The 15,737-nt window shown below is 32.0% G+C and overlaps 2 protein-coding genes across 2 annotated transcripts in view; one reads left to right on the forward strand and one right to left on the reverse strand.

Annotated features, from left to right (window-relative positions):
* Positions 1-455, reverse strand: part of LOC101506517 (uncharacterized) — a 769-nt gene extending 314 nt beyond the window's left edge. The window contains exon 1 of the mRNA XM_073367264.1: positions 23-455. Coding sequence (XP_073223365.1) covers positions 23-455 — 433 coding nt within the window. The remainder of the gene's footprint in view (positions 1-22) is intronic.
* Positions 456-12,589: 12,134 nt separating this feature from the next.
* Positions 12,590-15,737, forward strand: part of LOC101493829 (glutamine--tRNA ligase) — a 9,282-nt gene continuing 6,134 nt past the window's right edge. The window contains exons 1-11 of the mRNA XM_012714798.3: positions 12,590-12,743; positions 12,876-13,050; positions 13,165-13,215; positions 13,376-13,447; positions 13,643-13,742; positions 14,063-14,158; positions 14,278-14,339; positions 14,439-14,540; positions 14,630-14,722; positions 15,047-15,199; positions 15,291-15,346. Of these exons, the coding sequence (XP_012570252.1) occupies positions 12,913-13,050; positions 13,165-13,215; positions 13,376-13,447; positions 13,643-13,742; positions 14,063-14,158; positions 14,278-14,339; positions 14,439-14,540; positions 14,630-14,722; positions 15,047-15,199; positions 15,291-15,346 (923 nt within the window). The 5' untranslated portion in view covers positions 12,590-12,743; positions 12,876-12,912. The remainder of the gene's footprint in view (positions 12,744-12,875; positions 13,051-13,164; positions 13,216-13,375; positions 13,448-13,642; positions 13,743-14,062; positions 14,159-14,277; positions 14,340-14,438; positions 14,541-14,629; positions 14,723-15,046; positions 15,200-15,290; positions 15,347-15,737) is intronic.

Consider the following 15,737-nt stretch of genomic DNA (forward strand, 5'->3'; position numbering starts at 1 on the left):
GAACGAATCAAGCTATTTTTACTAGTTGTATCGAAATTCAAACTACTACTTCGTTTGAATTGCCAGAAATACTTTGAAGATGGTTTTTCTTCTTCATTATCTGTTTCATCCGTCAAGAATTCTTTGAGTCTCTTCTTTTGAGGAGTTCTAAGAAGTTGTTGTTTTTGTTGTTGTGTTGAATTGGATTTGGAAATTACTTTTTTGATTTGCATTGGAACGATCTTGCCATTGGAGAAGAGTTCATCAGCTGAGGAGAATTGTTGAGGGAAATCATTGTTGGTGATGCTGAAGACGAAATCAGAAGCGGTGGAGTCTAGAAGGCGTAAATCGGATCGACGGTGACGATCTTCTTCGACGGAAACGACGTCGTTTGAGTTTTTTAGATCATGTGAGAATGATATTCGAGGACTGATTCCTGTGTAGTTGGAAATCTCAGTGCACACTTCTATTGCCATGCTCTGTTTTGAAACAGAGGAACTCTGTTTTTAAGGAAAGTAATGTGTTTGTGTCTTTATGAGTGGGAATGTTTTTGAATTTACTTTTATAGGTTGAAAGGATAATGAGTTTGGAGTGAGAAATTGTGAACTATGGGGTTGAGGGGTCAAAAATTGCAGGTTTTAAACTTTGGTGATGTGTGATCTTGTGAAACAGAAAGAACAATGATGAGAAATAGCATTGAGGCTATAATGGTAGTAGATCTTTTTCTTTACGATATGTTTATGAAAGGGGTAAAGTGAAAGAAAGAAAACAGAGGAAAGAGAGAGTGAAAGCAGTTGAAACCAATCACCGAAAGGCTATAAAAGGATAACCCTTTTCGGGTTTTCCAATTAAACTTTTTCAGTTAGCAATAGAGAGAGATGAGCCACAAGATTTATTACTGTTAGAGGAAAATTATCATTCAACTAATTAACACTTAATAGTTCTGAAAATTATTAGATTTACAAACATAAACTTGTTTTGTAGATGATCTATATTCAACATATTTTATTATTTACTTATAACTCGTTCGATTTGAATTGCATTTATTTTATGTAGTCATGTAATTGACACATTGAGCATCAGATAATTTGTGTTATTTGGTCTTAGTCAAATAATCGCGGATCCGTGCACTAGATAACAATATTCACTGTCTTTCTAAGTCCTATTTTCCTAACATATGGAATAATACACAAATCTATTGATACTTTTAACATTGAGGGGTAGATAACTTAAAAAGAAATATGTATAATATCAGTCAAATTCTCATTTCCTCTTGTGAACAACAATTTTCTTCCTCCCAAAAAATCACAAGCCTTGGACCAATATTGGGACTTGTACAAGATACGAAAGACTAAAAATGGGATGGTTTTCATCTTTTAATGAATTATTCTTAGTAGAAAGATTTTCTCCTGCATAACAACAGTGAGTTACCTTCACAAAATCCTTTTCACTTTTTTTTAATGGAAAATCATTTTCACTTGTTCTCAGAGTTATTAAAAAAGAGGCATGAAAACAAATTTATGACTATATAAATAAGTACGTATTAATGATTAAACCAATGTAAAATTAATCTCAGCTGATTTTAATTGTGAAAGGCATGTTCAAACTACTTATGTTAACGACATATCTGATTATCTAATTACCATTAAACTAGTTACTGGATCTAGACAATCATCATGGTACATTTCTTCTTCCATTTTTTCCCTCACTTGTTAAAGTTTTTGAACAATTTCAAAGTTCGGATGTATAATTTAACTTAGGCATTTATGCTGTCCTAAATGGTGGAAACATTAGGTGCTTAGTTAGCATTATGTGGAATGCGATGTAGGGACAATTTTAAGACAATATGAATAGCCAAAAATAATCCTCATTCATAGGAAATTATTGTTGCATGACTAGGCACTATCACAGCAGTACTACTAGCACACAACACCTTTAAGACTTTAGTACTTCTTCAAGCAATGCTAACATCATGGCCAAGATTGTGGAGATAACTTCATGCTAAATTCAAGACACCAAAACGAGTTCTTTTTCAAATTTAAAATACAGATATAGAATGGCACGTGTAAAATTTATTTTCCGCTACAACTTACAAGTGTGAACAACCAAAGAATGTGGAAAAGGAGAAGAGCAAATGACATTGATAGATAGTATGAAGTAAAATAACATTACTAGTATAGAAAATGAGACTTACATAAAATATTATATTAAATATGGTATCTTATTTTATATTTTAATAACATTATTTTACGAAGTATTACTGTTTTCTTTTTCTTCTTTAGAAAAAATAAAAAATATTATTATAATTAATTTACATTCAAAATATAATATTAAAATTAATAATATCGACATTTATAAATTAAACTAAAATTTAAACATTCTATTGAGTTCATAAGCAAAGCAATGTTGTTAAGTTGGATTCCTAGATATTTTTTCGTTTATAACTCACAATGGAAAACAAAACAGAAAAGGGAATCTATCTGTACATAGGATGGGTGTGGTTTTGATTTGGGGGCATGCCCATATGTTTGTCAGAGAGTATGTGACAAGGTCGGATAATTCATCCTTGTTGGCATGTGGGTGATGACTATCCAGATCAGATCATATGGTGGATAGTGGCTATAGGATTGGATGCATTTGGCATCTTCACTTTTGATTTTCTATTGTTTGGATCAATGATACGGTTGATAAACCACAATGAGTGATTCATTTTACAGAATAATATTTTTATATATTATTAGAGTGTTAACTCTTATCATTAATATAAAGTAAAAAATAACGATATTTTATTTTGAATGCAGTGAATTTTCTCTTTTGTTTTGATATATTAATATCTTTTTTTGGTCTTAGTTTTGATATTAATTTTACATGATGTAAAATTAGTTTTAGAAATGTAATTAACTTTTACATATTTAAATATATAATAAATTGTCAATTTGATCCTTAAAGTTACAAATATCAATTATTTTAGTCAATAATATTTACAAATCGATAAAAATATCTATAAAATTATAAGATGTTGATCATTTTAATCCTATTAATTATTATATTAAGTGTATGAACTAATACATTAAATATCTACGAAGTATTCTACTTATGTCGCCTCATTTTATACATATCATTAGGATTTGAGATCAAATTGATGTAATTTTCTCTTGAATTATTCTAAGGTTGTTTTTAGTGTTCTAGAATTGTTATTTGTTTACTCTTTGCTCCAGAATTTTTTCCACTCCTTCCTCTAATACATTGTTTTGGTCTAGTTTCTATTTTTCTTTTCTATTTAAATTGTAGGGATCAAATCTTTAAGCACATTACCAATAAGCGGCACATAGTTCAGATGGGCAATTGTTGTCTATTTTCATGATAGCTTTATGGAACATGTGGAAATGAACAAACAAATATATTTTTGAAGAAGACTTCCAACAACAAAGGGATTCCATCTTTATGACTATCTATATGGCAACTTGTTGGGAAAAATAGCATAAGTGAAAAGAATTAAAACACAATCACAACACAAGAATATAACGTGGAAACTCCAAAACCGGAGAAAAAAACCACGGCCGCTGCCTAAACCGGCAACCAGAGAATTAATACTATGTGAAAATTGTTACAACACATAGACTTCTCTCACTCACACCCCAGACACCCCATTACAACCATACTCTTACAAAGCAAATATATAAACTAAGTCAGATACAAGCTTAAAGTGCTATTGCTGACTGGTGCATTTGAAAACAAAGGACCAAAACCCAATATATAGCCTTGGCCTTCTCCTTATTCTCCCACGGATGTGGTACTTGCAATCAACCCCAACAATCTCCACCTTGATTGTAAGAGTTACATCTTCTGCATCCATTGTCTTACCGACAATCATACTCCACCATCAAAAGTACACTTCACTTGGAACTAAACCATCCCAAGAATTTTCTCCACTTGGAACTAAACCATTCCAAGAATTTTCTCATGTCGAAACCTTGCTGAAATTAATGGTGCAACTCCCATGTTGGCTTCCAGGAAGTTCTTCAGCCATCGACAAATCACCACACACCTTGCATCAATGCCAACCAATGCCCGTGTGTTGTTCTGAATCCGCTAGCAATAACTTGTCCTTTTTCATGGTATAGCGGAAATACCATAAGGACAAACTTTATCTTCTAGATGAGATCACCATCATCTCCCCAAACAAGGGAGACCTTGCCAGCACTTGTCTCAGAGTCTTTTTCAGATACTGCTCCACCTGGACAATTTCTCTTCACATGCCCAGGCTTTCCACACTCCCAGCACACCAAATTCTTTGCATGTATCTTCTTCCCATTAGCCCCACTTCTAGTCAGCAACATTGAGCTTGATGAAGTGCTTTCATCATTTTTCATTCTCCTTTCTTCAGAAATAATTTTAGTTGCAACTTCTTCAAAACTCAAACTTTCCTTCCCATACATCAGAACAGGTTTAAGATGAACATAGGAAGGTGGAAGGGACAAAATGAGCCTTAACGCTTTATCTTCATCATCAATCTCAACTTTGATAGATTCCAACTCAGAGACAATATTATTCAAAGTACTAAGATGATCAGAGATTTTCGTACCTTCATCCATGCGCAGATTGTGGAATTGCTCTTTCAACAACAACCGATTTGAGATGCCCTTAGCCTGATATAACTCTTCAAGCTTCTCCCAGAGTTGTTTGGCTGATGACAGATTCTGCACATTCGCAAGAACATTCTTTGCCAAACACAGACGAATTGCACTTGCAGCTCTCAAATCTAGTTCCTCCCACTTGTCGTCCTCCATGTTGGAAGTGTTTCCTTTCAACGCCTTGTGTAATCCTGATTGTATAAGCACATCCTTGACTTGTACTTTCCACAAGCCAAAGTTGATTCTTCCATCAAACTTCTCTATGTCAAACTTCATAACGCTTGAATAAGACATAGCAGCTGCACGCAGACTGTAAACTGTGCACCAGGTAAGTTCCCAGGAAAGAGAGGTGGGTCACAACAGACACACTTAAATATCAAGTCTTTCCTTAGCCAGAACCTCCCTAAACAACACTTTCACAGTATCATCTTTCCCCTAAAAATACCAAGGATAATTCTTTTCTGATGTGGAAGATCAGACAAAACTGCACTCCGAACCTTGGTCTGATACCAGTTGTTGGGAAAAATAGCATAAGTGAAAAGAATTAAAACACAATCACAACACAAGAATATAACGTGGAAACTCCAAAACCGGAAGAAAAAAAACCACGGCCGATGCCTAAACCGACAACCAGAGAATTAATACTATGTGAAAATTGTTACAACACATAGACTTCTCTCACTCACACCCCAGACACCTCAGTACAACCACACTCTTACAAAGCAAATATATAAACTAAGTCAGATACAAGCTTAAAGTGCTATTGCTGACTGGTGCATTTGAAAACAAAGGACCAAAACCCAATATATAGCCTTGGCTTTCTCCTTATTCTCCCACACTAAAGGATGTGGAACTTGCAATCAACCCCAACACAACTAACATTATCAAATGTAATATGCAACACTTGAGTATTTGTCAACGCAAAACTATATTCATTGGTTGGATTAAACTTCAAAAGGGGTGACTCAAACTCAATTGTGACGGAGTCTACCGATCAACGAAAAATATAGTAAGTTGCAAACTGAGAGATTTTGATGCTCTTCGTGCATAGATTTGAGATATGGAAATGGGTCATAGAGAGAGGGTTTCTTATCTTTAAAGTTGATATTAATTCAAAAACTCTTGTTAACAAAGATAAAAAATAAAAAAAACAATAAAATTGTCTCTTCCTTAGTTCGTTGCATATGTAACTTTTTGAGATTGAACTGGCAAGTTCAAATTTACTACACTTGACGTGAATGCAAGGCGACCATAGTTATCACATTTTTTATTTATTTTAATGTTTCAAAGGATCCTCCTAGTGAACTTGAGATATTTCTTGTTCAAGTTCTTGCATACCAAAAAATGTCCATACCATATAATAAATTATCCTATTTTTGTGGGCTTTACCGTCTTTTTGTTTTTTATAAAAAAATATCAATATGTAAAATAAATTTTACTGGAAGCATAAGCAAAGACTAAAAGACACACTAAAAAGTCAAGAAGGAATTCTCTCCCAAATCCAATAAACACATCTCAATAATTCTTCTTTCCCTCAAACCCTAGCGTCGCCGCCCTCCGGCCGCCGCGTCGCATGACTTTTCTATTGAATCGACTATATCTTCTTTTGGACCAACATCACGTCACCTCCGCCACCGTTGGATTTCGATTTTGGATCTGAAACTTATCATCAAAATTTGGTTAAGGCAAAAACCCAAACTCTGTATCTGACGGCGTAACCTCGTCTTCTATTGTTCAATGGCTTCATTGCTTCAGAAACTTCTGAAAAAACCACCACCCTCAAGATTCATCACCGCTTTTCACCCTTCACAGACTCAACACCCAATCATTCCCCTTAATCGAGAACCCAACACATCCACCGAACCCTTCCCAACAAGCCCAATATTATCGCATCAATTCATTGGGTCCTCAAGTTCAACTCTAATTTTCCCTAGTTTCCCTTTTGGGTTTGCTTCAAAACCCGTTTTTGAAAATGGGTTTCTCGCCAATGAGTCAGAGGAAGATTCCGGAACCCTTTGGGCTGATAGCACGAAGAAGAAGCGGAAGAGGAAGATGAACAAACATAAGTATCAGAAGCTTAGGAAGCGTATGAGGAGACAAACTTAGGTGAGGGTTCATTTGTTCATGAGACTAATCAATGTTGGTTTAGTTTTTTATGTGATAAAATGAAACTGTGATGTTAATCTTATTTCAGTTATAGTTTGTAGTGGATGATATAAAGCAATTGGGGAAAGTGGAATGATGTTTTGAATTTTTTGGAAGGTTACTTGAATTGAGACATGAAATTTATTTGGATTCCAATTGTTGCTTTTTTATTTTATTTTTGGTTGTGGTAATGGAATAATGGATGGATCTAATGTGGGATTCATTGATGACTTTTGTGGTCATGAATCATGATAGGTTAATAATCAGAATGCTGTTCTTTCAGTTTATTTGTGGATTCTCAGTTTTGATGATGAATGAGAAATTGGGGAAACAGTGTTATCTTTGATGGATGAGATTTATTCATATGTTTTTGTTGGAATTTTGTGAAGGCATAACATGATATGAATGTGATTTTCTGATTGTATCCTGTGCAGACTATAGAAGGGGATAAGTTTGTTCGTGCTGTATGATTATAAACCTGAAGTTTAAATTTTGGTTTCTATATGCAAACACACTGCAAAACCTATTATTTGTGATTGGTTATTGCAATTGAGGTTTTATTTTCTATCTGTGACTTGGCAGTATAGAAACTTATATCAATGAGGAGAAATCTTTGTTTCAATTAACATTTTTACAGAAGTGCAAACCTATAAAATGTGGCAGGAGATTTTGTGATATTTGACTATTTGCGAATATAAGCATGTATCTTATGAGTCCAAACATTAATTCATTTTTGAGAATAGGGACGGTGACATGGTTCATGGAATGAAACTTTCGTGTTCCCCTAGATTGACACTTGACTTGTAGATTGCATAGGCGAGGTAGTCACTATGCCAGGTGAGGGGGAAAGGTGTCCTTGTAGAGAGTTTAAGTTTAATCTCTAATATCATTACATCAGCATATTGATCTTGTTTCACCCTGTAACTCCACTTATAACAAATTCCATGCAGGAAAATGTTCACTTTGTCTTTCAAAATTTTGTGCAATTCTACAAGGATAGTTTCAATCACATGATGTTTTTTAGTACTCGGTTATTTGTGAAGGCTGCTAGATTTATCTTTCAAATATTTGCATCGTTTCACTCTTCTTAACAAAGTTGTTTTGGTCAAGATATTATATCAGTTTCTTTTGTAAGATAAAAGATCATTGGAATTATAAGATGGATGAGTTGATATGGATGAAGTGCATAAGAGTTCAATTGACAAGAAGATCATGAATTGGTTTGTAAAAAAAATGGTTTCCTGATTGTATCCCTAGCAGACTATAGAAGGGGGTAAGTTTGTTTCTATGTTGTTAGTCTCAAATAGCGGCGCATGCGCCGAACTCTAAAAATGGGATAGTTGGATGACCGCTATTGCGAAGACAAGAAAACTGTATATAAACTAAACATAAAATACTAAAAAATATATAGCAAAATACACAAAATTAAAGGGGTAATCATACTTAATAATAAACATCCAACATCAAAATCGAGTTCTAATAGTAATTGTAATCAACAAAATAGAGAACATAGCAGAAGAAACGGAGCAAACAAAATAGTCACAAAAAGAACGAAAACAACAGAGCAAGAACAATGGTGACATAATAATTAAAGATTAGAGTTTAAGTGGGTCTAACCTAGAAATCCTTAATGAAGAATAAAAAAAAAAAAGTAAAATAAAACCTGTGTTATTGAAAAAGTCCTAGAGCAGGTATAATAGTGGGTTGGGCTGGGATAGCGGGTTGCGTTGATAGATGGATTCGTGGCTGGGAGCGCCTCTATTGGCAAACACGTTTTCCCGGTCAGTGGCGTTGCGGCCAACCCCTCCACTCCACCAGGATTGTGCGAGATCGCGCCGGGATTGACAACATAGGGTTGTTTGTGCTGTTTGATTATGTTTGATTATAAACCCGAAGTTTCAAATTTTGGTTTGTGAATGCAAATAGACTGCAACACTTGTTATTTGTGGCTGGATACTGTATTTGAAGTCTTGATTTTTATTTGTGACTGGGGTAGTTTAGAAACTTACATCAATGAGGACAATATCTTTGTTTCAGTTAATATTTTTCCAGAAGTGCAGACCTATGAAATGTGACAGGAGTTTTTGCTTATATAAGCATGGATCTTATGACACAAAACATTAATTCATCATTGATAATAAGGACGATGACATGGTTCATGGAATGAAACTTACATGCTCCCCTACAGTGACACTTGACATGTAGATTACACAGGACAGGTAGTCACTATGCTAGGGGAAGGGTAAAGGTGTTCTTGTAGAGGATTTAAGTTTAAACCTCAAACATCAACGGAAAGATCTTGTTTCACCCTGTAGCTCCCACGTATAACATCCATCCAGGAATATGTTCACTCTGTCTTTCACATTTTTGTGCAATTCTTCTACAAGGATAGTTTCAATCACACGATGTTTGTTAGTACTCGGTTATTTGTGAAGGCTGCTAGATTTAATCTTTCCAATTTTTGCATCGTTTCACTTTTCTTAACAAAGTTTTTTTGGCCGAGATAATATATCAATTTCTTTTGTAAGATAAAAGGCCATTGGAATAATAAGATGGATGAGTTGATATGGAAGAATTGCGAGAGTTTGAGTGACTAGAAGATATTTGATTGATTTGTAAAAAAAAAATTATGAATTCAAGACATTGATTTATTTATAGGTTTTATCGTAAAAAATCAAAGTTCCAGATAAATAGAGAAATAAGTTAAAGTGAGTTTATAAATGGTGATATTTTTTTCTCTTACAAGTCAGTTTTGTAAAGAGAATTTGAAGTTTTGTAAAGAGAATTTGAATTTAATATGGTATTCAAGCATTTTTTCCAATGCAACTCCTCACGCAATGATATTGGACTTGCTCTATATGAATGGTGGTTGCCTCGATAAATATAAAATTATTTTTGAGGTTTTGAGATTTAAACAAAAACTTTTTTTTTTTAAATTAAGTAAAAGATTAATATAACTTTGTGTTCATACATGTTTTGTTTAAAATTTTAACTTTTTCTAGATTTTGTTTTTAAAACAAAAAATCAGAACAACCCCTTATAAAAGGTTATTGATTTAATTTTTTTTTACCACATTTTATGTTTTATATATAATTTTATCATTTTAAAAATATTTCCCATTGGTCAAACATAGTATATCTCGATTTGGAAAAAATATTTTATATTTGAATTTATAGATCAAAGTTCAAACAAACAAGAAAAAATTAAGCTCTTCTTTTTTTGAAATTAAAAAAGCTAAGCTCTACACATAAAATAATGTAAATATACTTACGTTAATATTTAAAATTAGTTTTACTAAAATGAAAGAAATTTTGTTTTATAATTATTATGGTTAGACAAATTATTATTTTTCTTCAATTATATATATGTGTGTGTTTGGTTACGGTCTAACTCTAAAGTTGAGAGTGACAGATTAAACTGAATTTTGAAAGATCTGAGTTACAATTAATTGACTAGACTATATTTTGAAAGACATGAATTATAATTGATTTTTTAGGTTTGAATTTTGTCTACAACCTATGAATTTAGTTTACAATTAATGATCTTTTCTTAAAAGTCTCACTTAACCTGAACCTAATATTTTTATTAAACTAAGACATATATTAAACATATCAGAGTTTGATCTATTTTGTCATCTTTACTCAACCGCACAAAACATATTGAATTTAAAATATTGTTTTCATTGTTTGAATAGTTTTTACAAACAACTCATTTATCATATTATCAGTGCACATGACTAATTGAGACTATGAGTTACATTTAACCAACCTTTGTTTTTATACCTAGAGTTTTATGTGAAACAATATCTCTATATCTTCTCCCACGCTAACGCAAACGCTTTAGAACTCACGCTAACGCAAACGCTTTAGAACTCCTAAAAAACGCTTTGGAACTCGTATGACCTAGACTCACGCTAACGCAAACGCTTTAGAACTCCTAAAAAACAAAAGTTTTTACTTAATAAAAAAACCTAAAGTCTTTTTTTATTTAATAAAAAATGTCTCACATTCTAATGTTCTTAAAACTAAAATCGGTAAAATCTTAAATAAATTAAATAAAACATTTTGATGTTGTTGCAAATTATTTTATACTCTTTTTAGTAGGGATGAGAGAAATATTAGTTATAAATTGAGAAATCACAAGTAGTGAACGTGTTGCTAACATGAATTATTGGAGTGATACAACGTATACACACTGCTTTTTTATTCAACTAAAAAATAATTTTTTTTACAAAAGTTCTTGATTTTGCTGTAGAACAGTTGGAATGACTTATTTAATTTTTTGAAAAATATAGAAAAAATAAATTTAAAAATATCATTAATTATGTTAAAAAATTTCTATTGTAATTAAATAAATTATTAATAATTTATTTATTAACTTTTGAAAAACCCTCGTGTCCATACATAATTTGTTTAAAAATTTAACTTTTTTTTGTGATTTTTGTTTTTTAAAAAATTTTGTGATTTTGTTTTTAAAACAAAAAATCAGAACAACCCTTTATAAAAGGTTATTGATTTAATTTCTTTTTTACCATATTTTTGTATTTTATATATAATTTCATCATTTATAAATATTTCCCATTGATCAAAGTATAACTTAATTTGGAAAAGATATTTTATATTAGAACTTATACATTAAAGTGTCTTATAAAAGCTAAGCTCTACAGGTATTCGTTAATATTTAAAATTAATTTTACTAAAATTAAAGAAATTTTGTTTTATAATTATTATAGTTAGACAAATTATTTTTTAGGATATAGAAGTAATCCAATCATATTGATATTTAAATGTGTATTATATTGATTGCATTTAAGATATTTAGATAATTTTTAAATTTAATCACAACAATATCATATATTTATCGATCTATTTTAGTTAAAATGTGTGTAATGAATATAGATACGAGCATTTAGGCACCAAAATGGTAAAAGTACGAGTATCAAAGTTGATATACGGCACAAATATGAATATGTGTATTTTTTAAAATTGCGGGTATGTGGACGAGTACTATAGTATCTTATTCAAACCCCACCTATTGTCATCCCTAGTCACGACACATGAAAATATAATTTTACCTTTTTAACCTTGTATAATAAGCTTCAAAATTGATAGTTTCAAAAATTTTAAATTTTCGAAATAAGGATTATATTTTAGAGATTTGGAAAGTTTCGAAAGTTTTCAAATTTGGAAAGTTTATAAATCAGGAAAGCTTCAAAAGTTTCCAAAAAAGGAAAGTTTCGAAAAATTTCCTATTTCAAAAGTTTTAAATTGTTCAAAAGTTTCGAAAATTATGAAATTTTCTATTTTGAAAGTTTTGAAAATTATGAAATTTGTCATTTCCAAACTTTTGAATATTATGAAAATTTTATGTTTCACAACTTTAAAATTTTGAGTATCCCTTACTGTTGATTTTGAAAATTTTAAATGTTTTGAAGATTAAGGTAATTTTTGTAGAGTTTTGAAAGAAAGATGCAAAAATAAGAAGTTAAAAAAGTCAAACTTTATAGATAATTAAAAGATCTTTATATATTGTATTTTTACGTTGACGGCCTTTTAATTTTTTAGGCTTGACTATATTTACAATTGATTTTTGTTTTTTTTCTTGTATAATATGACTTTTTTAAAAATTTGACTAATCTAAAATTCTTTTTAAAAATGTATTTCACGTTAATATATATATATATATATATATATATATATATATATATGCCTACATATCAATTCTAATAGATCAAAATATTAAATGACCCATTCATATCTAGCAATAACCCAATTAAAAAGGAATCTACATATCAATTCTAATAGATCAAAATATTAAATGACCCATTCATATCTAGCAATAACCCAATTAAAAGGAATCGGACCAACCTACATACTATTGGATCGGAACCCGACCAAAACTCCCAATTTTTAAGTCGTACACAACAGAGGATTGACGGCGTTTATACAACCAGCAATAGCATCCAATTTTCACCCAAAAAAAGAGGTAGTAGAATCTCTTTGATTCTTTTTTCACATTATTCAATCATTTTTCTTCTCATATATTCATATATGTATTTATTTCTCTACTGTAACTGAAAGCGTCAAATCAATATAAATCTTGTCTCGATTATAACAGTTAGGTTTTACAATCGATAGCTGTCAAGAATAAGAACATGCCTACCAAAGACGATAACTCGGACAAGGAGAAGTGCCTCGACCTCTTTTTGAAGATCGGTTTGGATGAACGCACCGCAAAAAACACCATCGCTAATAACAAAGTCACTAACAATCTCACTTCCGTTATCCATGAGGTATTCATTCTTTCTATTTATATGCTCTCTTCTCTAAATTCTTCGATATTCTTTTTGTACTATATTAATCAAATTAATCAAATATTAATTCATTGTATTCTATGGTGTTTTAAGGCTGGTGTTACTGATGGATGCAGTCGAACTGTTGGAAACCTAATTTACACAGTAAGTTTCATTTTTGCATTGTGCATGCAGCATTACCCAGCTTAAAATGCTTCAATGTTATATATAATTGTACTTTTGTAGATAATTTTTTTATATTTTGATTGTTTTTTGTTTGTTAATTGCTGACATTTCTCTTTCCATTGATTTATGAATGTTGCAGGTTGCAACCAAGTACCCTGGAAATGCCTTGTCTCATCGTCCAACTTTGCTGCAATACGTTGTTTCGTCTAAGGTGTGCAATATACATTGTTGGATTTTAATTTTGATGTCTTCGTGTGTTCTAGGATTGGCATGTCACTAGATATTATATTAACTGTTTATTTTGTGTTCTTGTATGATTGGATATTGTTTTTTGTACTTGTGGGTTGTCAATTGGTTTGGGCGAATTTTTACACTGGAAGTATTCTCACATATATTATCATTGCAGGTGAAAACAACTGCGCAGTTAGATGCAGCACTAGCTTTTCTTGCTACCACGGGTTCGGAGAACCTTGATTTGAATAAATTTGAAGAAGCATGTGGTGTTGGTATGTTACATAGAACTCAGTTTTTTTGTATATAAAATTGACCTCAACACTTTAAGCTTGTGGTGTTGTTTGGTGATGGTAGAAACAACTTCAGCAGTTCACGTGTGTATAAAATGACCTTAATTTCAATACTTCGTTTGGTTGGTAATTTTGCTTGTACGGCAGTTCACGTGTGTATAAGTTCACTAAGCTAAACTTTAGCAACTTATATCCCCTTTTGATATTTCTGCTTTATTTCACTTAGATTGGGTATTGACCTCTAGTTATGGAGTTCTATTGTGTTCCAAATGTCTTCAATTTTATTGTTTATATTTGTGCAGGTATTGAGGTTTCAACAGAAGATATTGAGCATGCTGTTAATGCAGTTTTTGAGGAGAACAAGGCTTCCATACTTGAACTACGCTATCGTACAAATGGTATTTGTTTGATTTTCCCTTCTAATGGATACAATAATTATCATCATGTTTGTTTTTATTTTTAATTACTGAGGTGCTCAGATTAATAAATTTTGATATCTTAATATTTATCTTACTAGTTGGCGAGTTACTTGGGCATGTGAGAAAGACGCTCCCATGGGCTGATGCGAAAGCTGTCAAGGTGATAGCTATGAGACAAACATAATATGTTGAACTATTAGTTTGTTGTTACATGTTTTGTTAATACTGTTTTCTTGTTTTCATTTTTTTCTTGTTACAGCAACTTGCTGATGCAAAATTATATGAGCTACTCGGTGATAAAACTGCAGCAGACAATGAAAAGCCTTCTAAAAAGAAGAAAGAGAAACCTGCTAAAGTAGAGGTGAGCATGTTAACGGTTGTTTTAGCTCATTGGTGCTACTTTTTGTCACATGGCTTACTGGTAGTTTACAATTCCACTTGCTTTATTAGGATAAGGCAGCACCTGTTGCTACTCCTGAAAAGGCACCCGAAGAAGATCTTAATCCATTTTTGATATTCCCTAATCCAGAGGAAAATATGAAGGTATTTAGTTGCCTTATTGTAAAAATTAAATGCAGCTTCATTCTCTTCTGTTTATGCTGTGAACCTAATATTCACTGTTAGTGTGCTTTTTATAAGTGTCACTTTGAATATAGTCTTCTGCTTGCTGTTGCTCATGGTGTTCTTCTCTCTCCAGGCAGTGGTCTGTTTTGTAAACTTATTAAACCTTTCTAGTCAGGGGTATTGTTCTTGCATGGTTTCCAAATATATGAAATTTCCTTGATTACAGTATTTGTGCTTCAGCTTGAAATTTTCCGTTTTCATTAACTTGCTTCTGCACACATCATGAGTATCATTTTATTTCAGGTGCATACTGAAGTTCCTTTTAGTGATGGTACTATTCTGAGATGTAGCAATACGAAGGCGCTACTTGACAAGCACTTGAAAGCAACAGGTGGGAAAGTTTTGTCCCGGTTTCCTCCTGAACCAAATGGATATTTGCATATTGGTCATGCCAAGGTACGCTGTATGTTACATTGTAATATGCACTTCTGAACTGCTGTTTATTTCCTGTGATTTATTATTTTAAAAATAAATAATCATTTCTCAGGCAATGTTCATTGATTTTGGGTTGGCAAAAGACAGAGATGGAGGTTGCTACCTGAGGTGTGTATTTTTTATCCTTTTTGTTTAATATATATTGTCAGTGAACCAGTGTCCTTTCTGCCGAAAGTGATAGAGGGTGTCCATAGGGACATGAAACACCTATGGGTTGTTTACTGGTGTGTTCAGCATTTTGGCTTTACAGTAATTAGTTAGATGTAGATAGAAATCATAAAAGATTTTTTATCTTTACATTCATTTGCTAGATGTTAGGGTTTAGAGGAAAATGTATAGGTCTGTTAGAGATATACTGGTATATTCTTATTAAGTCGTGGGCTTATGGCCCTTGTGATAATTGTGCTTTGTATTCAGACCCATTAGCTTGTTCATCATTTTGTAATAGCTAACAGTGTGCGTGTATGTGTATATATATATATATATATATATATATATA

Source organism: Cicer arietinum, chromosome 4 (assembly GCF_000331145.2).
Source record: "Cicer arietinum cultivar CDC Frontier isolate Library 1 chromosome 4, Cicar.CDCFrontier_v2.0, whole genome shotgun sequence".
Classification (NCBI taxonomy): Eukaryota; Viridiplantae; Streptophyta; class Magnoliopsida; order Fabales; family Fabaceae; genus Cicer; species Cicer arietinum.